Raw genomic sequence first — 24,659 nt, 5'->3', positions numbered from 1 at the left:
TGCTTGATGGATGAAATGATATTTCCGCCAGCTTCAGAAGAAATATATTTTAGCTGCTTTACAATGAGCCGTTTATTTACAGCTAGCTTAGTAGGCTCATCAATCAGAAAAGGGGCACATAAGGTTATAACAATTTTAAGGTAAATAATTAATAACTAAACACTTGTACATATTAAGAAAGGTTATGTTTATCTGCTGATTATCTAATTGTGATTAGTGTTATTCCTTTGTATAAATGATGAATGGAATTTTTTGCATTTAATATCTGGGCTTTATCAAGCAGCCATGCAGTCTCAATTCTGATGCTTTGAAGCTGGAGACTGAAAAAAAACCTCCACAGTACAACTGCTCAAATGATTTTCAAAGCAGAAAAATCATTACATACATGTATTTAAGTAGCCATGACTGTTATCTGTCCTCATTCATATGTCAAGAAGTCAGAATGACCAACTAAAAGTAGTTTGATCAAAGAGTACGAATCTGTACTAAAACTGTATGTTTTTTGGAAGGAGCTTACATGCAGCTTTCTTAATTTTGTGCACTTAAATTTGGTCCCTAGGAGTTCAGTTTTGGAAGTTTCACTGTATAACCAGGGTATAATCATGGATCCCATTAAAATATTTATCCCATGCATAATCATAAACTCACTCCATTTTTTAAAAATTTTGGCAAACAGTCACCTAAGATACTTCTGTCTGATAATATACCCACCCCCTACTTTTTGAAAACTTTATTATGCTGGCCCACCAACCTTATCAATGGCAAAATACTGTAAATTGCCTTAATTATATTTCATCTTTTATAGAATTTTGCTGGATTCTTAGATTGTTAAAATCAATTGTAGTTATTCCACATACATGTACTAATATAACCTATTTCTGTGGTTGTGTACATAATATATGCCATTATGTCATTTACTTACTTGTAACATACCTCATTATAATGCGGTATAATTTGTGGCACTCATGAATCACTTTATAACAAGAAAGCACTGTGCCCATATCTCCCTAGCTACCAATGCACGTGTTCTCTTGTCATCTACATACCAATTTAAATGACTGCAGGCAACAGTGTCTGAGAAACAAAGCTAAAGCAATGTTAATGCAGGTCACAGTGGTGTGAAATAAGGTCACAGTGACCTAGCTTTGAAGATTGCAGTACTCTGGATTATTTTTATTTACATGACTGCAAGCAACAGTGTCAGTGAAAGAGCTAAATTCAAACATTAATCAGCAATAATGAGATAACATAAGATGAGCACAAATTTCTGAAACATAAAATACAGGTCACTGTGATTTGCTTTTTACTGATGGTTGTAATAGTCCTCATCAAGCAGTTATGTACAAGTCATATATCTACAAGCAACAGTGTCTGACAAAATGACCTAAATGCAAACTCTAACCTCAGTGTTGATGCCAGACAGATGGTCCAACAGACATCATCAATCCATAAACCATTTACAATAAGGTAAAAAAAAGAGGCATATAGGTAGGTGGCTTTACAGTACACAAAAGGTACATACTTGAGTCTTCTTCACTGCAATGATGTGAATTTGGATGGGAATCCTGCTGGAAGATACCAGACTCTCTACGAATCGGGAAGTACTCATGATGGGCAAGTTGTGTCTCTTGTGGCACATGGGACCCTTTCTTTTTTTCTGGCTTATATTTTGCCTTCTCTGGTGATTGTGGAGCTGCTACCTTGAAGTTGGATGGGAGATGCTTTGTACTCTTCACATAATCTGGGGCTCTAGGTGGGGGCCAAATATTGGATCCAGCCTTGTCCTCTAAAAATGAAATCAAATAAAAGTAACAAAAATATATAGTACAACCTCAGCTATCCAAACAACAATTATCCCAATTAAGTCATCCTCCCTGAATGCCACATTTCTGTGTCATGATGGAGTATTCTTGTTCAAAGCTCTGTGGCAAAATTCATAACAGACTGAAGCAGTTGATATTTGAGTTCCTTTACAATAATGCTAAGCAATACTGACTTTCTATTCACATTAAAAAATACAGCTGAAATAGCTTTATTTGTCAGACCAAATTCCCTTTTAAGCCAAATATTGCCAGTTTTGGAACAGGAATTTGTGTCTTGGTTTTAGATGTCCTATCACTAGCTCTAAAGCAGACCAGTCTAAATGACACATGGACAGTGGCCAAAGAGAAGTAATCATGCATCCAATAAGCAAAAGGACCCTCCTAAAACAAATTTTCAAATATATGGTCATGGATAGGCAAAGCAGTCTAGCTCTTTTTGTGGCTTTGGCAAAGATTTCTTTAGCCTTCCTTTTTGTCACCACTAACTTTTTTTTTTGCTCAATGTGCATTCATTTCTTTTCCTTCTCAATGAGAGCATTGTTCCTTTCAAGCTGGTGCTTGGTGACATACGGTGCACATATTCTGACAGAGGGCTACATCTGTTCTCTTAAGCAAGAAATCCTTCTTCTTATAGTAATTAAATAGCTTCTTTTGTAGGTGCTGTTCCAAACTTTTCCAACCATGATTACTGTAATTCATATCTTTGTGCAGAGATCACAAACTGCAAGTCCTCTAATGTTCAGTTTTCTTATAAACTGACCAACTAAATTTCTTTCAATTTTTCGCTCCAGCCATTCCCATTTCCATATGTTTTTAAGCCTTTATCTTAACTTTTTGTGTTATGGTCTCTCTCAACAAATCGAGATACCATGTTTTGCAAGCATGCTTCTTCTTCCCATTATGATCAGTTTCCATTATATGAAGATTCATTTGGTGAATTTAAACCTTTGATCAATCAGAATACTCTTTAAGAAAGTCAAGTGCTAATTAATATATGAAACAAATAATTTACAAGGGTCATTGTGGAATGGGAGTGGCCAGACTGTTTTTAAAAAACCAGATTGGAGATCATATAAAAAAACTGGACTATATCAAGAAAAATCTGATTCAAGTCAGGAGAAAAGCGGAATTCTGCCTTAAAACAGAGAAAAATCATGTCTGTATATATTACTGCAAAATAAATAATAATGGCATTTGAAAACAGTGCACTCACACATAGGTAAACGCAAATAGCTGAACCATAAAATACAGGTCACTGTGATTTAGTTTTCACTGATGGCTGTAATAGTCTGAATCAAGCATTACTGAAAAATTTCAGCGCATGTTCCATTTAATAAATAAACTAAAAGCAACAAGAATTGTCTGAAACACAAACAAGCTTGCCTGTACACTAGTGTTTGTCAGATATCGGGAATAACTTGCATTTCAACAAATTAGTTTGAGAAAAAGTAGGTAAATGTTTCAACTTTCACCTAGGTTGGTGGTTAACATGGTTTATGATAGAGGGAAACTAAAGTAAAATAGTTGCTCCATAACCTGTCATTTCAACCACATATACAGAGAAATCAAACTCAATTTTGTCTTTTCTCAAGTTTACATCTTTCCCCCTTTTCCATTGAATGCTTTCATATTCTGAGTATAATAAGAGCTCTTAAGTCTCTTTTGGATTTAAAGAGCAATGTTAACAGTTCAGACATAATACATGTGTATCTTCTTGCTTTTATCAACTTTTGTGCCAAAATAATGATTATTTATGCATACAATTATTTCTTAACCAATCCAATTCTCACTGAAAATTTGCATGTGATGCCTGAAGTTAGTAAAATTCCACACATCCGTAGGCAAATAAAGAGTAAATTATTATTATGTTAAAGCTTATAGGCTGATTTCTACTAAAGATAAACAAAAGTTTATTTCACAAAATTAATTGCATAAATAAGTAGGTCACTGTGAACTAGAACATCTCATCCCCTCTTGAGCTGGTCCCAATGAATACAAAAATGCAAAAACAAAAAAAAAAACAAAAAAAACCACAAAAAATGTTCCATGGATGTAGATTTGCTAGCAAATCAAATTTTATATAGGTTAACATGCAAATAACATTCATTATTGTAAGGAAAGAAAACTATATCACTGTGGCTTATAACCATTTGGTATGGTTCCAGATGATGCAAACAAACCTAACCAAGTTCTATGAATGCAGCATGCTTTATTACTTATACAATATGTAATGGAATTCATAACTATAGCTTCTTGATAAAAGGGAATGCATTATACTAAACTATTGTATTGAGAAGGATCAATGTAAACAGACAAAAACGATTCATTTTTCACATACCTTTATTTTTTTTTGTTTTGGCTCCATCATTCTTGGCTGTGGGTGGCCAAGCTCTTAAGATTGGTTCTCCTTCTGCTGATGTTGTCTTGTTTGTGTTTGGTTTATCATCCTTCTCAGAAATCTGCTCAGGTTCTACAATGTTTAAATTATTATCTAGATCATGAATGTACAGCTCGGGGGATTGGGGATGGGGGATATTATGAAGGAGAGAAAATGTAAATGCATTCAGAAGCAGAAAGTCAGAGAAAAAACCCAACAGAGGGTAGAGAGAAAGTGTTTCATTATTATGGTTTCAATAAAACACAATTGCAATTTCTAGTAATTTATGATAAATTCAGAGAAAAAAATCTGATCATCATTGTTATCAAATATTTGGTCTACTATACAATCTAATATATTAATCTTACACATGTAGTTTCTCATTGGTTTTAACCTTCCTCACCTTGATGCACTTCGATGATTTGTACGTCAGGCTCTGGAACATCCCACAATTCTTCCTCTGGTATTAGATCTGCTTTAATATCAACACCATTGCGCTGAAGCAAGTCTTCAACAGTATCTTCTGTGCCACCTTTTATGATGCTATGTAACTCTGAAAGAAAACTCCTACAAAAATATAAAAACAAATATCAACAAGATGAGACAGAAGTTTGTTAAAGCCTTGACTATCAAACCCAACAACCAGAGTTCTCCTATGATAATCCCATTCTTGGCAATAAGCCTATACCATATTACTACATATTTTCTCCTAGATAACTCTGGTCGATGATAAGCCCACTCCACACTGTCCAACACATTTATGTTAGGTTCTCATGGCTCACTACAGGAGAAATACTGTACCCAATTTATCAGTATAATCAAACATACTAAATGTATACTGAATGAAGTGACTTTTTAATTTAAAAACATTGTGGATTAAATAAACTCTGAATTATCTGAACTATTCTTGTCCACCTACTTTGTTTTCACAAAACTTGACTGTATTTAATAATGCTTTCTTTTTCCAAGCAGGACACATATAATGTAGTAGCAACATCCATACATGCTTTGGATGTCTATGGTTATCTGGTCAATTCTCAGTTCCAATATATAGCAAAACTTAACAACAAAAATGAGTGGTGAGGTCAAACAATTCCTTTTTGTTTCTAGTTTTCAGTAGTTAAAGAGTTTTCTAAGGTTAAAGAAAATATAACTTTATATACAATGGCTGAGTGAGTCCTTTGAGTTAAGGTGAGACTTTAAAAGAAATTGTTTTAATTAGGGACTCCAGGCAATGGAACCAATAATAACTCACCTGTTACAGATGGTCACCATGGAAGCAATGTAACTACAATTGATAATTTCCACCCAGTGGTTTAGGAGATGTGGTACAAGAGGAGATACACATACAGACAGATGGAAGGTATGTATGACACTATTCCTGATGCATTTTACAAACAAGTGGTACGATCACAAGAACTCATTGCTGTAGCATAACAAAGCAGTTTTCATTGAACTACATACTAACATACAGTTTTTTAAAATTCAATTGATACAAGGATTTATCAACCCCACAAAAGTGAAGTTTACTGAATCAAGATGAATATCTTGTAAGATTCTTGTATCAACCAGAATCGTAAGTCATAAATTGTTTTATCATATGAATTTTAATATCCTACATAATTTTCACCTTTGAACAAGAAGACAACAATGTTTCGATTTCAAGTCATATAATAACTAAATTGCGTTACAACAGCAAAACAAAAATGTTTTCAATTTCATTATTTAAAAATAAATGCTAATATCAGCTGATTTTAACCGTTAAGCTTCGAAAATTCAAAGCTGAGAAGGCCCAATTTTTTAAAATCCAGATAGTAATTTCTAACTTTAAAGACTATCATCATGAAAAAATGTTATATCAGGACTACCTGAGTTCATTTATTGTATATAATCATGCAATTTTGTTATCTTAAGTGACATAATCTTAGCTAGGAAAAGCAATTTATTTCTTTTGTACAGCACCCAGTACTATCCAGCATGCTCCCTTATGGGTCCTTCCAAACAGCAGTGTCCTCTGGGATATCACTGCATATATCCTTGAAGGAAACAAACTGAATCACTATCATCTGAGTGAATATTCTTGTGACTGATGCTTGAATTATCAAAGCTTTAACTGTAGAGTAAATTAAAGGGGATCTTATAAGAGCGTTTATTTAGCATAAAATTTATGAAATTTGTTGATTAAAATTTATATACCACAATTTAATCAAATGTACTGACACATTTAACAGAATTTCTGCACCTGCAATCTATTCAAAACTTAATTAAATGTCCATGTACACATGTAATAACACTTCTACAACTGCAACTTTTTCACACAGTCGAAAGTATTTACACATGTAACAGTGTGTCTTGTAACTGAACTATGTTCACAACTTAATCAAAGGTATCGATACATGTAATAGTGTCCAGCACCTGCAAATTATTCATAACTTTATTTAAGGTATATGTGTATGAATGTAACAGTGTGTCTTGCATCTGCAAATTATTCACAACTTAATTCATGTTATATGTCTATAAATGTAATAGTTTATCTTGCATCTGCAAATTATTCACAACTTAATAAGTTATGTCTTGCATCTGCAAATTATTCAAATCTTAATTCAAGTTATATGTCTATAAATGTAACAGTGTGTCTTGCATCTGCAAATTATTCACAACTTAATTCAAGATACAGGTCTACACATGTAACGTGTCTTGCATCTGCAAATTATTCACAACCTAATTCAAAATTCATGTCTACACATGCATAAGAGCAGTGTAGGTTTGGCGTTTGTTACCGCTGATAAGCTGTTCCCCTTTCTTTATACAGTCATGTTTTATTGACAGAAATCTCATCAAAACTGTTTAGACCTTTAAGAGTGAAAACTTTTAGTACAACTGTCACAAAATATCTACAGTTTATGGGGACTGCTAACCTATATTTACTGAATTTTTGTATAGAAAAAGCAATAGAAAACAACCTACTTTTCACTACATCATAAAATGTTATGAGCTTGGTGTTAATTACACATATGTGAAGTAAACTGTAGCAATAATAGCAATTCCAAATAAGTGTAAACATGATGTACAATAAGAAAAAAATAAAACTGCATTCACTCAAGAAGTCTATGATTTTCTCTTGGTACATCCTTAACTGAAATTTACATCTGAAAACCTCTAACAAAGTGTAAGCTAATACACCCAACAATGTATTTTACTGTCAGGGTTCACTTGAAGGTATTCAAGTATTTCTGATTTGGGGGTTCCAACAAAACAAAACAGTATGTAAATATGTATTTTCTTTTTGTTTTTGCAATTGTTATTTGTCTAAAAGGTACTTTATCAGTTTCTCAGATATATATTGTTTTACATAGAAAAAACTAACAATGATATTTACCTAAGTGCTGCATTGCATTCAGGGCTTCTTTGACTGAACACTCGTGCTAGTTCTTTATTGATCTCTGGAATGGACTCAACATGATCCTTGTGAACATAGAATACAGGTGGCTTTATGATGCACTTCTCCTGTCGGATGTCAATAACATCTGGATGGTTCCGCAAGGAATACACCACTTCAAGTTTTGCTACCTAGAATACAATCAGAAGTAAAAACAAATGTAGAAAAGCTTTCCTAAGCCAGATACAGTTGGATATAATTTTTTTATTTACAGCAGCTGATGTTTAATTACTATTCAAGATGTAATTCAAGAAACAAAGAATGGAGCCAGACTGCAGAGGAAACAAGGTTACTGTCAGTTGGTTTGGGAAAGTTTCATTGTAATAAAAGGTAGCCGATACCTGAAGCTGAACTATTTTTGTACAGATTTTTTTCTTTTTCCTTTTTCTGTTAAAAAGAGGCCAGAAATTGTGTCTCTTGTAGGTTGGTACTTTGGGATGTCATTTTGTTTGGTAAACATGTTAACTTGGCAATTCTTTGGCTGATTGGAATTCTGACTGGTTGGCTGCTAGAATTTCACTTTAGGACCTGACCTTGTTTACAAGTTAGAATGATTTGGAAATGAACTTTTGACCCTCATCCTGGTTCTGTAATTGTGTCTTAGTGCTTTTTTATAAATAAGGTAATGAGTAACAAAATCAATTATTCCTATCTTAAACAAAGTCTTAGTATAAACCAGTTTTAGTTGCACTCAGTCATAATTTAAGAGGATGTATTTATTTCAATCATTCATTGAAATTAGAGGTGCTCTTTGATTTAGAACAATCACTGTGATACATCATGACCGTAAGCAAATAAAACTATTCCAGACTACTGCCACATCAGCACAACAGAATGAGCTTCATTTGGAATTTTGGGCTGGAGACAGAACTTCAATGACAATTTAGGATTTCATTTACCACACATTAAGGGGCCCCGAGTGGCCGAGTGGTCTAAAGCGCTCTCTGTTAGGGATCACTGCCATCTCACCTCTGTCTGTGTGGTTCGAGTCTCAGATTCGGCCAATGTGGATACGTGAGAAAGCCTGCCAGTAGCTTCTCGTGGGTCAGTGGTTCTTTCCGGGGGTTTTCCCGGGTTCTTCCTCCACCATTAATACTGGCCGCCATGTATAGCCTATCGTGTGCTGAAAAATGGCGTTAAACCCCACAACAACAACAACCACCACTCATTAAGATATTTTAATTTTTCATTTTTATTCTAGGGAAATAAATGATTTCTTGAATTTTACAAAATGTGTTGGTTTACACTTTTGTCTGTTGCTTAGTTTAAGACAAAAGAGTCATAACGCATACATACATACATACATACATACACATACATGCATACATACATGCATGCATACATACATTACATAAATGCATGCAGACATACATACATATATACTTACATACTTTTATTGGTTTTATCTATCCAAAGACAAATCAATCTCAGAACACATATATTTAATGTAACATGGGAAACATGACTGTCCATCACTTATTTATTTTATACTGTGCAGAAAAATCTTCCAAACAGTTTTTTTCACATAAAAGGAACTGCAGTTATTGGATACTGGGACTCATTACTTAAATACTATTATCTCACCACTCTTTTTAACACCATGTTTTATAAAAACAATAACAGCATCCTGAAATTGGTAAATGTCTCCATGGCAATGAATAAATGTACTACAGTGTAATACTGTTAATCCTCACATCCATTCCATAATGCTGTTAAAAAGAAGCCAGAAAAGTATATGTTTTGTAAGTGAGGTTGCCTTTTACTGGGATACATTATACACAGTATTACTATTAAACAATGTAATGGGATCAATGACCATACATGTCTTACAAATGGAATGTATTATACTGATGATGTTTTATGCAGGGGTAAATTATATACAGTACTAAATAATGTAATAGGAATCAGGGCCATACATTCTTACAAATGGAATGCGTGATACTAATGATGTTTTATACTGGGGTAAATTATACACAGTACTAAATAATGTAATAGGAATCATGACCATACATGTCTTACAAATGGAATGTGTTATACTGATGATGTTTTATACTGGGTATATTATACACAGTATTAAATAATGTAATGGGAATCATGGCCATACATGTCTTACAAATGGGAATATATTAAAATGTGGTTACTTTATACGGGGGTGGGGTGGGGGTGGGGGGTAAATTATACCAAATACTACTAATACATAATATAATGGGATCCATGACCATACCTTGCTTATAAACGGGACTGTGTCATACTAAAGTTACTTTATACTGGGGTATATTATACATACAGAGTATTAATATTATATAAAGTAACAAGCCATGACCATACCAGTCTTATTAAATTGGACTGTGCTATAATGGGGTAAATTATACATATACTGAGGTGCATTACACTGGGGTAAATTATACACAGTATTAAAATTACAGAATGAAATGTGTCCATAACAATACCTGCCTTGTAACTGGGTCTATTTTATACTGATTAAATTACATTGGAGTATTACTTTTACATAATGTAATGAGAGTAATGAGATCCATGAACATACCTACCTTATAAATGGGACTGTTAAATTGAGGTACATTATACTGGGGTATATTATACACAGCATTACATAATGTAATGGGATTTATGATTATACCTGACTTATAAATAGGACTGTGTTACACTGTGGTACATTAATCTGGGGCATATTATACATAGTACTCAATAATGTAATGGGGTCTATGATCATACCTGCCTAATAAAAATAACTGTCTTACAATGAGGTACATTATACTGAGGTATATTATACACAGTATTACATAATGTAATGGGATTTATGATCATACCTGCCTTATAAAAATGACTATCTTACAATAAGGTACATTATACTGGGGCATATTATACATATTACTCAATAATGTAATGGGGTCTATGATCATACCTGCCTTATAAATGGGACTGTTTTATACTAAGACACCTTATAGTGAGGGACCAGTGTAAATCACCACTTTAAAGAATAACATACATCTGTTTAAAGACATGCAGAAAAACAAAATCCAGATAAATGTGGATTCAATATACCTGGAAAAACCTTGAATCTTTCAAAACATCTTTTATTTTGCCATGAGTTTGATAGATGCCTGGATATCTGCTGGCCAGGTATTGCTGTAATGTGGATATTATTTGGTGAATGTACAGCTGTAACTTGGGACACTCCTGGACAAATTCTGTTGTGTGCTGCATCTCCACACATTCACTCAGTTTCTTCACACCACATATCTCTAGAAACAGATGAACCATCTCTTTACTGTACTCATCTGTAACAAATTGACAAACATGTAACCAAATTATGCTTGGGTAGCTTTCTGAAAATCACCAAATAGTTCAATGTAACTTGGAAAAAAAAAGAATTACTCTTGAAAACATTTCCAGTCAGTTCCTACACTCTGCACTTCAGTTAACAGCAAAAATTAATTTTTATAAGTAAAGCACCTTGACCACTTTGTCTGCATTACAGTAATTATAAATTTGTAATTAAACATCTAATTTAATAATACATGCAATAACTGGTAAAGAAAATATGTTTCCCATATTTCAGACCCTGTGCCTAAATTTGAAAGTGAATGAAAATGAACAAATACACTTGAGATTTAAAAAAAAAAACAGCCAAAATTACCACAAAAATCAACCAGGATGAAAAGATGAGAGAAAAGGAATAATAACAAAAGTCTCTAAAAGGGAGTGATGCTCTACTAGGTGAAAAGAATTTCCAAGAATTCAAGATGTGACCTTTTTTATTCCTTTTAACTGGCAAGTGTTAAAACCATCTCTAATATTCTTCAACAAAAAATAATTTTTCATATTAGCTGCTGTGGTGCACATATTGGATGTTTGCAAGGCACCACATTCATTTTGGGCAAAGAAGAGATCATTTGATATGTTTTGGTGAAAACACCATTTCATAATGATTTTATAGCAACTAATCATAAAAAATCTTTTTGTGAAAGCCCATTTTGACATGATCATCCATTCAGAAGTAGCAATAAAAAGATTTTCAAATTGGTCACCATTATGGAAATGGATCTTTACCATTTTCATTTTGGACCAACTAGACATCATAAGAAGTCTTTCAGTGAAAGCTCAACATTTTGATATCCATTCAGCTTAAATAGTGATAAGATTTTCGAGATGGCAGCCATAGTGGTCATACTGGGTGTCAAATCAGCACAATTTTTATTAAGGACCAACTAGACATCAAAAGAAGTCTTTTTGCTAAAAAACCCAGGTTGATATTACCAGCCATATTGTACATTGGATCAGCACCATTTTAATTTAGGACCAACCTGAGTGTGTGTGTGACTTGGATTTTTAATGTATCTTTAACAATTTTACAGTCATATTGCTACAATGTCTATAGTGTGGCAGTTTATAGTGATGTCTAGCGCTGGGGCATCATGCCACAGACATGTAGCATGATGTTCCACCCAGTCACATTATCCTGATACCAGGCCAACCAGTCCTAACGCTAACCTCTTAATGCTGAGCACCAAGCGAGGCAGCTGTTAGTACCATTTTTAATAAGTCTATGGTATGACTTGGCCAGGGATCGAGCCCATGACCTCCTGCATCCAAGGCGGATGCTCTAACCACTAGGCCCCTGGAGCAGTAGGACCATCCAGATATCATATGAAGCCTTTTGTGAAAATCCTATGTTGATATGACCATCGAGTCAGAAAGAGCAGCGATAACAAGATTCTGAAATTGGCTGTCAGGCAAATATTGGACCTCACATTAGCATCATTTTCATCCAAGACCAACTCAGACATAAGTCTTTCAGTGAAAACCTCATGTTAATATGACCATCCATTCTGAAGTAGTTGTAATAAAATTTTCAAGATGTTGCCAAACTGGATGTCATATCAGCACCATTTTTACTTGGACCCAACTAGACATCATATGAAGTCTTTTATTGTACGCCGTATGTTAACATGCCCATGCATTCAGGAAGAATAGCAATAAGAAGAATTTCAAAATGGCTGCCATGGTGGCCATACTATTTTTGTGCAAGCAGAACCATTTTTATAAAGGACCAACAAGACCACGGCATGAATGTGCATGTCAAGTTTCACGACAATCCTCTAAGGAGTTTAGAAGGAGTAGCGGTAACAAACTTGTGCCAATGAACAGTTGGATGATGGACCATCCCATAAGCTAGAGATTTAAAAAAAAAAATGAATGAATATGGAATAAATGCTTAGTATTACCAATAAAGATATATATTTAATAGTAGAGCATTACAAAGAGCTGATTGCCAAGTGTAATTTAAATAAAGAGCTAAAAACTTACCATATCTCCTCTAATAATTTTAGTTTTCTTTCTTTGATTCAATTATATTTACAATCATAAAATATTGTCTAATGTGATTAAGCGCTGGATTTGTTTCTTTCACCTCATCTGGACACACTGGAGCATGCAAGTGTGATTGATTGAGGCATTCTATGTTTTTCTATACTTTCACATTAAACAAACAGGCATTGTAAACACCTTGGGGTTTGCATGAATGGTTCTTTATGTACAATATTTGTGAGTGTATGTGTTTGTGTGAGTGCATGTGTGTGTTGTGTTGTATCTAAGTAAGAGAATATATACGTTGTTGTTGTTGTTGTTGTAGGGTTTAATGCCACTTTTCAGCACACGATAGGCTATATATGGCGGCCAGTGATAATGGTGGAGGAAGAACCCGGGAAAACCCTGGAAAGAACCACCAACCCATGAGAAGCTACTGGCAAGCTTTCTCACATACCCACATTGGCTGAATCTGTGACTCGAACCCATGCAGAGGTGAGATGGTAGTGATCCGTAACAGAGAGCGCTTTAGGCCACTCGGGGCCCAGAGAATATATGTAAAGATCAGGATGGATAATCATTTTAAGGAAATGCCCACTACACCCAGTCAGGTGGTGATGTACGGGAACATGTAAAATCCTAACAACTTATGTCTCCCCCCCCCCATTAAATTTTTTTAAAAAAAAGACTGAGGAATTTGGGAGGAAGTTGATTTTATATTTAAAATGATTGTGCAATTTTACTACTGTCAACCCCTCACTTAAAATGTAGGGACTGAAGGTTGGGTGTAAAATTATTTTAATGCTGTACTATTACCTGTGTAACTGGATCTTTCCAGACAGGAAATACCCCAATCATATTACTGATATCAAAAATAAGCCACACCATTACATGGCAAACTTGTGGTAGCAATGGTGCCAACATCAACAATGTTAGGATTCTGTGTCAAAAACACTTCTAACATCAGTCCTTCAATTTATCTCAAACTCTGGAACAAAGTATTTTATGCCAAATGTCTGAATATGAGACATTAAGATTCATGTCTTGCCTACTTAATGCTACTCACAGACTTAATACTTCATTCCTCTGAGCCTTATGTTATATATCAATTGCACATTCATTTCTTCAACAATTACATTATAATGACACTTGCAAGGGCATAACCAAGAAATACATGTTAGTATAATGCTTTCTCTGACATATAGATGTTTTTATATTTTAGTAATGGCAGCCATACTGGACGACAAAACAGCATACTGACAGTTTACATGTAAACTGTCAACATACTGCCAGCTAGCTAATGTCAAATTGCAGTTGGACAAGAAATCTGGGTTAGTGATGTTTTCTTGCCTTTAAAGTTTTATAATTTATAGTAACTGAAGCTACAGGATGGCAGATTGGCATTATTTGTGTAAACTGGCAAGGCCAGGATGGCAGATTGGCATTATTTGTGCAAACTGGCAAGGCCTTATGCCATGATGCTTTCTTTCAAATTGGTCAACTTTTGTTAGCAACTTTTTGAGAAAAAGTTATTGGAAGGTTTTTCTATTTTTAGTAACAATTGCCTTATTAATTAGTGCAGCAGCATCACTTGTGTAATATAGAAAGGCCTTCATGTCGAGTTCTGTCAAATTCGGTAAAATCCTGTTGCACAGTTTTTGAGACGATTTTTCAGCAATGTCAACAAATATGGCAGATAGACATAATTTGTATGAAATTACAAGTCTTCTTTATATTGAATTCTGGTTAAATTCTGTTTCACAACTGGTACTTTAGAGGTATTTCTATTTTTAATAATGGTAGCCATATCCTTATACCAGATTACCATTATTTTACAAATTTAAGAGACCTTTTATGTAACACATGACATAAGGGAACTTCGTTTAAAAAACATATATTGATTACATAACACACATCTACAAAAACTTGCGCTGGAAACAAGGGTTTAGAGAAGTGATGGGAAGATGGACAAAAAAAATATATAAAATACTGAAACTAAAGAATTGTGAATACCACATGTGGACCACTAGTCTAATACATCTACCATGTTCTTATCTAAAGTGAATTTTGAGTTGTGTTCCAGAACCAACAAATTTATGAATGGACAGTGAGAGGGACAGACTTAGAGAAATCATTTCTTGGTATAAAGCCTAACTGGGAATATATATTCTGTAACTGATTAAGCTACAAACCTGGTCTTCCACTGATGTTTTTTCCTCTGATGAGCTGTCTCGACATTTTCTCCTCTATCTGCAAGAAGCATATGTTTTCCTTATCTCTGAACATTTTCTCCCATTCCAAATTGTCTGCAATCATTGGAAAGTCATCTGGGCTGACCCAAACATTGCACTTTGAAATCAAGACTTTCTGTTTTCTGAGATATTTCCCCATATTTTCCTTGTTTGTCTTTAAAACCATTTGTGCTGTGAGTTGGTCCATTCCTTCTGGTGCAGTGGATAATAACCTACCAGTTACACTGTAGATGTGGAAAATATCAGGCAAAATGTTAGGGTCCTTAGCTGAATACACGCCTGTGATAAGCGTCAAAAGTTCAGCATATTCCATGGCCTGTGGTTGATGATTAATATTCATTTCTCTGCTAAAAAGCTCCAAAATGTCTGTGTTATCTATGTAGTAGTCACTTATTGTTCTTTTCTTGCAAATTTCAGAGTGAAATTCCTCGAGGAGAGAATGATATTTGTCAAACAAACCTGTTTGATCTTCAATCCAAATTTCCAAACGTGAAAGCATTTTTCCAGCAACAATATCTGATTGCAAAGAGTAAGACACATTTCTGTCAGGAACAAAAATGACAGGATTGTCTCTAAAGAGATCCTGAACCTGTTTGCGAGATAATTCAGAATATAAATAGCTGTAGACATTCTTCATGTGCTGTAGTGATGTGCAGAAAACTGCAGGCTCGCCAACTAAGGTTCTGGCACTCCATTCAAGTAAAAAGTTCTTGACAGTTTCTATATCAAGGGAATTTTTTAACCTCAAGAACTGTGAAAATGAACTTTTTGGAGACAATGTAGCTTCTACATAAAAAACATTATGAGCAACTAATTTCTCAACAGGCGGTGACCTTATATATAGACAAGATGGCTGCATCATCAAAACTTCTGTAGATACCATGACTTCTCCATTTCGTTGTGGAGTCAACTTGGTCCTTCTTGCAGGCAACCAGCTTAGTGTCCTTAGTGCAATACTGATTGATGTTTCTGTCTCTTGCAACCGATTGCCTGATGAATCACAAACTTGAGTCACAGTGTAGTCTGAGTATTTGGTGTCCCATTCATGGTCAAGAAGTTCACACAAGTCCCTCATTTGCTGCTGGTAGACTGGGCCATCAAGGAATTTGTTGGTCTGAATTAGGGCTGTCAATTCTTTACAGGTGAAGTCTTGTATTACATACTCACTGGATTTGGGCCATAGGTCTTTCAATGGTGCCCAGGATGAATCACTCTAATGTAAAATACATCTTGCATGGAATTTTTCTCTCCACCATAAGATATTAAAAAGATAGATGATATTTTAGGAACATCAATAATTTCTTTATAAATGTAGTCAATCGACTCTAACCATTAAAAATGCCAAAAATAAAAAATGATCATCAACCAGACTGTATTACTCCAGAAATACTGGATGCTATTAAAACAAGAGACTACTTGAAAGCTTCAGTGTTGAAGAGTATACAATTTGGAGAAATAAAGTAACAACAATCATAGAAAAGGTTAAAAAGATGCATCATAAAAAATTATCTATGAAAATAAGAACAAGCCTAGAACTATTTGTAGAATATTCATTAAATTAGTAACTAGAAAATTCAAGAACAAGATTATATTCCATCAACAAATATTTATGTTTTTTGTACTGACGACACTTGTAGTCACCTCTAAGCTTCCTAAAACTATCAAATTACTTGGAGCTCAAGTGATTATGTGCTGAGAAGCCAACAGAAAATGACGTTTAAACTTAATGAAGAAAAAAATTTAATATCTGTTTTAAAATATCTGCAAAGCAATGACATTACTAAAACAACAGATTCTGAACTTGATGGTTAAATCTCTCCATCTAGGGAAAACTGCTAAGGTAATTCCACTACACAAGGCATGGGAACAGGTGACTTTTTAAATTTTTTTAGCCTTTTTCTATCTTTTCAGCTTTTTCAAAGTGAATTTAAACGCACATGCAGGAGTCATTTGAAACTTGTCTCAATGACCGCAAACATGATAACCAAACTGGTTTTGTCAAAATAGTTCTTGTGAAACAACACTAATATCAATGGTTGTTGGCTTGTTAAGTTGGGAGTGTTAAGAGGAGACAGAAATTTTTAAAAAATCCATGGTTGTCCTTGAGTAACCAGAGGTTACCCAGCAGATTCTTTCAGTTACTCAGTAAATTACTGCAGATGCCCCAAAGAATACCATAATAAAAATTAAATAACAACTTTTGTCATATATATATATATATATATATATATATATATATATATATATATATATATATATATATATAGAGCTAGTCCTAATTTCACAGAATGCATGTGACTTACCATTGATCAGTCCTGCGAATGGAATAGTTCCTACAAATTTATATTCTTGTTTGATTTATTTAAGATCATCAAGTAAAAGATAATCACACACATTCCTTCTCTGACACTCCTTTGCTGTCCATTGCTTTCTACAAGTCCTGACCACAAACATACCCATATTTTATGTTTTTTTTGAGTTGTAGTTCAGACTTTTGTTAATCCATTGCTATTATTAATCCCATGTTTGAACTGTCAGGAACTGTAAATAGCCTATTTGGAACTTTTGTGTAGCCATGACCCAGCAAGCCAATATAATATGCTACACCAATTATGATTGGTTTGATTGTTTAAATTTGTCACATTGCTATAGCTAAAGTTAGCCAACAGGAGTAACTGTCACATGCTCTACTGCAAATGCCCATTTTTTCAACAGATCAATCAACCGTTCTGGTGGCCTAATGATTAGAGCATCTGCTTTGGATGTGGGAGGTTTCAGGTTCAAACCCCAGCTGAGTCATACCAAAGACTTATAAAAATGTAACTAAAAGCTGCCCTGCTAGATGGTCAGCATTAAGAGATTAGTGTTAGGACTGGTAGGCCTGGTGTCTGGATAGTGTGACTGGGTAGAACATCATGCTACATGTCTGTGGCATGATGCCCCAGTGCTAGACATCACTATAAACTGCCACATTGCAAACATCGTAGCGAGATGACTGAAAAATTGTTAAAAGCTATGTTAAAAATCCAAATCACACACAGGCTCAACAGATCAATCAGAAAGAGTAATACTAGATCATAAGCATTAAGTAAGAAATATACAGCTACCATATGTTGGTGTGTTGACAGAAGATGAAAATTCTGCAGTCTTGTTTCTTAAATTGTTCCCCCCCCCGAGTGGCTGTTAGTATAGACTATGATTACTTACATAATTAGCAGCCAACACATGACATGTGGCTTCTTAATGATAGCAACCACCCAGCATTCAGATATGGATCCATACAGAGATAATTCGGACACTTGGCTGTAGGTATCCACATAATTTAATGATCAATTACTTGTCAATGGAAAATATACATATTAATTATATTTTTTAACATGATAATTTTTTCATAAGTATTTTCAATTGCCTGACCAGACTTTTACAATGGGAAAAATCTTTGTCTCTGCAACAGCAGGTGCTGATGCTTGCACAAGATTGGGCCTAAAAGCATCAGCACCTGCTATTGCAGAGACAGTTACATACAGAATGATTAGATAGGCCCAAGACTTTTAAAAGCACCAGCACCTGACAGTCCTGAGATAATTATATACAGAATGACTAAATAGACCCAAGAGTTTTAAAAGCATCGGAATCTGCCAGTGCAATTATATACAGAATGATTAGACAGGCCCAAGACATTTTAAAAGCAACAGCACCTGCCAGTGCTGAAATAATTATATACAGAATGATTAGATAGGCCCAAGACTTTTAAAAGCACCAGCACCTGCCAGTCCTGAGATAATTATATACAGAATGATTAAATAGGCCCAAGACTTTTAAAAGCACCAGCACCTGCCAGTCCTGAGATAATTATATACAGAATGATTAAATAGGCCCAAGACTTTTAAAAGCACCAGCACCTGCCAGTCCTGAGATAATTATATACAGAATGATTAAATAGGCCCAAGACTTTTAAAAGCACCAGCACCTGCCAGTCCTGAGATAATTATATACAGAAAGATTAGATAAGCCCAAGACTTTTAAAAGCATCAGCACCTGTTATTGTAGAGACATGTATATGTATGTATGTATGTATGTATGTATGTATGTATGTGTGTGTGTGTGTGTGTGTGTGTGTATATATATATATATATATATATATATATATATATATATATATATATATATATATATATATATATATATGTGTGTGTGTGTGTGTGTGTGTGTGTGTGTGTGTGTGAGCATAATATGACAGGATGAAAACTTTAGAAACCAGTGAATTTTGAAAAGTTATTGATTTTGTAATATAGATGTCACAAAACAGATGGTTCGCTACATACTTAAGTACAGGGTTTCAGAAAGTCACTAAAAACAGACATGTATCTGAAAATAAAATAAAATGGGGTGTTCCACAAGGATCAATAGCCAGGCCACTTTTGTTTCTTATTTTCATAAACAACCTTCCACTATATTATGAAAATTCATTATCATGAACTAATCTTTATGCAGACAATACTGCTTTCTCTCATGAATATGGATACAAAAATCAACTAGACAATAAAAAAATCTTCAAATGGCACTAAACACAGGCTTCAAATATTTGTGTAAGGAAAATGGTATGGTTGTAAATACAAATTAAACATAAGTTTTGTTCAACCCCCCCCCCCCAATCAAAAGTAAAAACCAATGACATGATGCTTTCCAATAATAATGAAAAACTGAAACTGGTTTCCAAGTACAAAATTCATGGTATTCTGGTCGACAAGAATTTACTTGGGTCAAATCAAATAAGTTTCATTAGAAAGAAAACATAATCCTATGTCTGGATAGAAGGAAAAATGAAGCTACTGTATTTCATGCAAAAACAATACCAAGTTACATTCAGTCTGACTGTTGTAATACAATATGGGGAAATAAAGCTGATGTTAATGTTAAGAAAACTGTTCAGCTGCAAAACAAACTCGTACAATAATACCAGATAAGTAAACCAGAAACGTTGAAAAGAGACCTTACAAATCCTACCTTTTCAAGAATGACTTACTTTTCAAAAAGCCAACATTTCTGCTAATTCTACCTCAGATTACTTGATAAATACTTTTAAATGCACTCCTTGTCTTAAATCAGTGACAGTCATAAACAATGGAATTCTAAAACAAAAGAAAGACTCATTTCTATACTCTAGTGACATTATTTAGAATAATCTCCTGGAAGAAATCAAGAATCTTCTAGTATGTCAGCTTTTCACAACATATGCATTAAATGGATGAAATCTTAACTTTAAATTATGAGTACAGGCTCTATCAACTTACTGTTACTTTTCTGTGTGCAAATCTATGTTGGTACATGTTATGCAAGAGTTACCTTCAACTGTTTTGGACCCTGACATTTGGATGAAATAAATTTTCGCTTGAGAAGTTGGTGAAAACATGGTGAAGCGAAAACATTAAGCTCAAACTTTACAATGTTCCAAATATTCAATTTAAACTTTTGTTGTGAATATTTTCAGTCCAATGATTAAATATTGACTAGATATAATTACATCTTCAAAAATTATTTTGCATCATCACCACTGGTTTGTAAGGGTGAGTGGAACATAAATATGTACAGACCAAAGTATTTGCATCGAGGTGCACCTCCTCCTTTTTCACATCCAAGAAGTCTGTCACCCCAAGTTTGATGAAAAAATCACGCCACCGATATACATCCAGCTGATTATGACTGTTCATGAGATAACAGCTATCTAGCAATATCCAGTCATAACCTGTGCACAAAGACAGAAATTTATCACATTTTTGTCCTCATCTTCAGCCAAGTTTTATTAGGATACTGTCCATCTGTCAGTCTGTTCATGAGAAAACTCTCATTCAGCAATATCTAGTCGTAACCCTCAAGGAAAAGGAGATTTTTCATTTTTATTAAAAGGAGAGATTATTTTTATATATATATATATATATATATATTATAAATTTATCAAATTTATACAAATGTTCAACAATGTCAATATTTTGCAAAGCTTGGGAAGAAAAAAATCAGATATTGTTTGTTTTGGTGTTTTATGGCACACATACATGTGAGGTTTATATCAACCAAAGCAACTGTTGTTAAAGTTCCCTGCTCAGGAAGACACCATGGAAACCAACTTGGGCTGATCCAATAGCAGCATATGAACCCACTCTTCTGGATAAAATTTTACAACTGTTGTGCAACCCACAAGCATTCTCTAATGATAATCAAAGTTTAAAGTTTCCATCTTAACAGTGTAAAGGTATTCCACAACATTATACAAGCAGGTACAGTCTGCAAATCAGCAAAAATGTGAAGGGACATTAAGTTCATCAATTATCAAAGTGTGTGTCATTTAGACTTTAGATAATTGGGCTGGGTTGATTGGGATATACTGGAACAAATAAGTCCAAGAATATCAACCAGCTCACATTAAGGGCATGCTAAAATGGTACAAGTACCTTCCAAATATGTATCATATTTGGTTTTGAAAATACTGACATAAGCAATTTTCAGGTCAGTGTCTGAAAAGGCTTAATTCCAATATTAACTAATATTTTGTTTGATAATTCCTTTTTCTTTCACTGAAAGTTTCTTTCTTCATCTAATGAAGTTTTGATTTACCAATTAATTATGTGTTTCTTCATGTTCTTTTAAAAAAAGCAGCACTTACATAAACTTAAAAAATATCTAACACTAGTGAAGTCAGCAACTACAAAGCCACAATCTGCTCGCAATGGTATAAGTCTCTAAATCTGCAATCACTAAATTTTGGCAATTTTCAGTGCAAACATAGGTACGGTCATAAAGTTAACTGAATCAGCATACAAACATCAAGCTTACCTTGAAAAGTTCTTTCTAAGTTAATCTTGCTTCCATAAAGAGGAGTAAAATGGATGGGCTGTTCTACAGGATTAAGCACTCCATGATTAGTGACAAGTTGTACTACTTCCTTCAGTTCTTCTAAGTTGCAGAGGCTGGGATTATGATCTGTATGCTCTTTGATGAAAACAATGTATCCCACCAGAGTGTCTCTAGCCTTTTCCTGAAAACAGCAAAAATTATTGCTTCAGAAATAATGACTTGGAAAATAGGTATCTATTTCAACAGATAAATACCCGGTTTAACTGTTTATTTCTAAATGATCCATGAGCTAGAGTGGACCATGTAATCTGGAGACCATTTCACACAATCATATTTAAACTATCCCCAACCTTTATATCTACTAATTTCACCTATTATTTCATAGTCTGATAATAAGGCCAAAGCCTTCATGTTGAACCCCTGATCAAAACAATGATGTGAAATTTGGTTTGTGGAGGTAGGGGCAATATATATATATATATATATATATATATATATATATATATATATATATATATATTCACATTGCAAGAAAATACAAAAAGAAAATACTGACCAGATTTAAATAACTGATAAGTCCTTTCTTTTGCAGTTATTCAAATCGACAAACATTAGATTTTATTCAGTGATGACTAACACGGTTGAAACAATTAAAATTGTTTAGCCACTCAAAGCAACCAGAAATTTGACAATCTTCTGATAATGGGATGAAAGCAGATAATTAAATTTGTCATCTCCAATGACCAATACTGGTGCTAATTTCAACTTTTGTCAACTGTTACTTCCTTGGTACTCAAACTGCAGACCACGGTATACTATCCAGACTGCCAAACCATTTTTCTGTAGACTGCTGGCTGCAAAAACACTTTTGCAAAAGTTTTGGACAATTTCACCATTCACAAAAAGCTAACAAGTTTGTCACATAACTGGCATGTGAAAATGTATTTTCATTGCTTGGCAATATCTGTTTTATTTTGTTATCCTCCAAAATATAATGCACATAAATACATTCACAGAAAGGGTGGGAGGGTACATTTAACTTGGCACTGCATTTGACATATATTTACTTCTGTATTTTAAAGCTATATATTTAATGTTTTATGTAACTGAATAAACTTAGGCATGCTTGGATTCTGCCAGCAATACAAATCTATAATACACACAGCATACACATGTCACCAAGGCAATGCCTGAAATCAAATATCTAACAATTTAAAATACAAAGAAAATATATTTTTTATATAATCTTGATGGTTATATTTATACTAAAATGTAGGCAATAAACAACTTTTAGTTTTAAGTACAAAATGACTATAGTACTGGGTGTTAAATGACCACTGCTTTGGGTATGAGATGACTCATTTGGGTATGACAGACATGATTTTGGTCTTCCATAAAAAAAAGCTGAAAAATTCTTAAGTGGGTTTGGGGTCCTCTGTCAACGGGGTCTCGAGGGGCAGCACTCCTGATCTGGGGGTCAAAAACGAATTTTACACTCATAAAAAAATGCTCCTGGTGCAACTTATGATAAAATAAACCAAAATAATCGTTTGAAAAACTAACAAACTTACCAAAAATGTTCAACTTGACTTCAATAATTTCACAATATTTATTGTCACATGAATTTGTTCTCCAATACTATTGATCTTGAAGTTATTTCACATGCATGTCAGTGTTCACATCATATGTAAGTCACAATAATTTGTCAATTTTTTGCAGCAAATATATTATACTTCTCTCTTTTCATAACAAATCTGTAAAATAAACATCCAAGTACATCAACTATACACAAATAATCCCATACATTCACTTGTCTTTTTCTCCAATGGACACAACCTGTTGATATGCCAGTTGAGCTCTTTTTGCAGCTTTGGCAAAGATTTCTTTAGTCTTCCTTTTTGTCACCACACTGACTTTCTGGGCTCAATGTGCAATCGTTTCTTTTCCTTCTCAATGAGAGCCTTTTTCCTTTCAAGCTGGTGCATGTATTGCGACATGCAGTGCACATATTCTGACAGAGGGCTACATCTGTTCCCTCATGCAAGAAATCTTTCTTCATATAGTAATTAACTGCACTTTTTCCAGATGCCTTCTGAGCTTCAATTTTTCTGTATGCAGCTTCTTTAGTAGGTGCTGTTCCAAATTCTTCCAACCATGAATACCGTAATTCAGATCTTTCTTGCAGAGTTCACAAAATGCCAGTCCTCTAGCATTAAGTTTTCTTATAAACTGAACAGCTAAATTTCCGTTAACTTTTTGCTTCAACCATTCCCATTTCCATACATTTTTAAAACCTTTATCTGAACTTTTTGTGTCAAAACAATTGCTCTTAAACGTATGGTAGGAGTGTTCACTATTGTATATGCTGAAATAAGATTGGATCACATGCTGTGCAATCAATATTGGACCCAACAACAAAAATGTCTTCTCTCAGTTGTGCCAAAGATTGTAGGTAAAGGGAAGAGAAGTTAGTGTGACAGCACCAAAAGGTGACTCTTATAACATTACCCAAAGACGTGTGATTCAAGTAGGCCACCATACATGTAGAAATATCCCTAATTTCTTGGGTTTTAGTTCTTGTAAAGTTC

At 34.1% G+C, this 24,659-nt stretch overlaps 1 protein-coding gene across 1 annotated transcript in view; it reads right to left on the bottom strand.

Annotated features, from left to right (window-relative positions):
- The window catches only part of LOC149780851 (uncharacterized), a 172,607-nt gene that overhangs the window by 14,816 nt on the left and 133,132 nt on the right, over positions 1–24,659 (bottom strand). The window contains exons 25-32 of the mRNA XM_089937935.1: positions 22,051–22,252; positions 20,814–20,965; positions 15,160–16,432; positions 10,703–10,938; positions 7,580–7,770; positions 4,604–4,767; positions 4,162–4,293; positions 1,523–1,786 (exon numbers count right to left, since the gene is read on the bottom strand). Of these exons, the coding sequence (XP_089794061.1) occupies positions 1,523–1,786; positions 4,162–4,293; positions 4,604–4,767; positions 7,580–7,770; positions 10,703–10,938; positions 15,160–16,432; positions 20,814–20,965; positions 22,051–22,252 (2,614 nt within the window). The remainder of the gene's footprint in view (positions 1–1,522; positions 1,787–4,161; positions 4,294–4,603; positions 4,768–7,579; positions 7,771–10,702; positions 10,939–15,159; positions 16,433–20,813; positions 20,966–22,050; positions 22,253–24,659) is intronic.

The sequence above is a fragment of the Sinohyriopsis cumingii genome, chromosome 16 (assembly GCF_028554795.1).
Source record: "Sinohyriopsis cumingii isolate HCF-2022 chromosome 16, ASM2855479v2, whole genome shotgun sequence".
NCBI classification, from domain to species: Eukaryota; Metazoa; Mollusca; class Bivalvia; order Unionida; family Unionidae; genus Sinohyriopsis; species Sinohyriopsis cumingii.
Note: the sequence above shows the minus strand (reverse complement) of the source record. Positions and strands in the feature narration are given on the sequence as shown.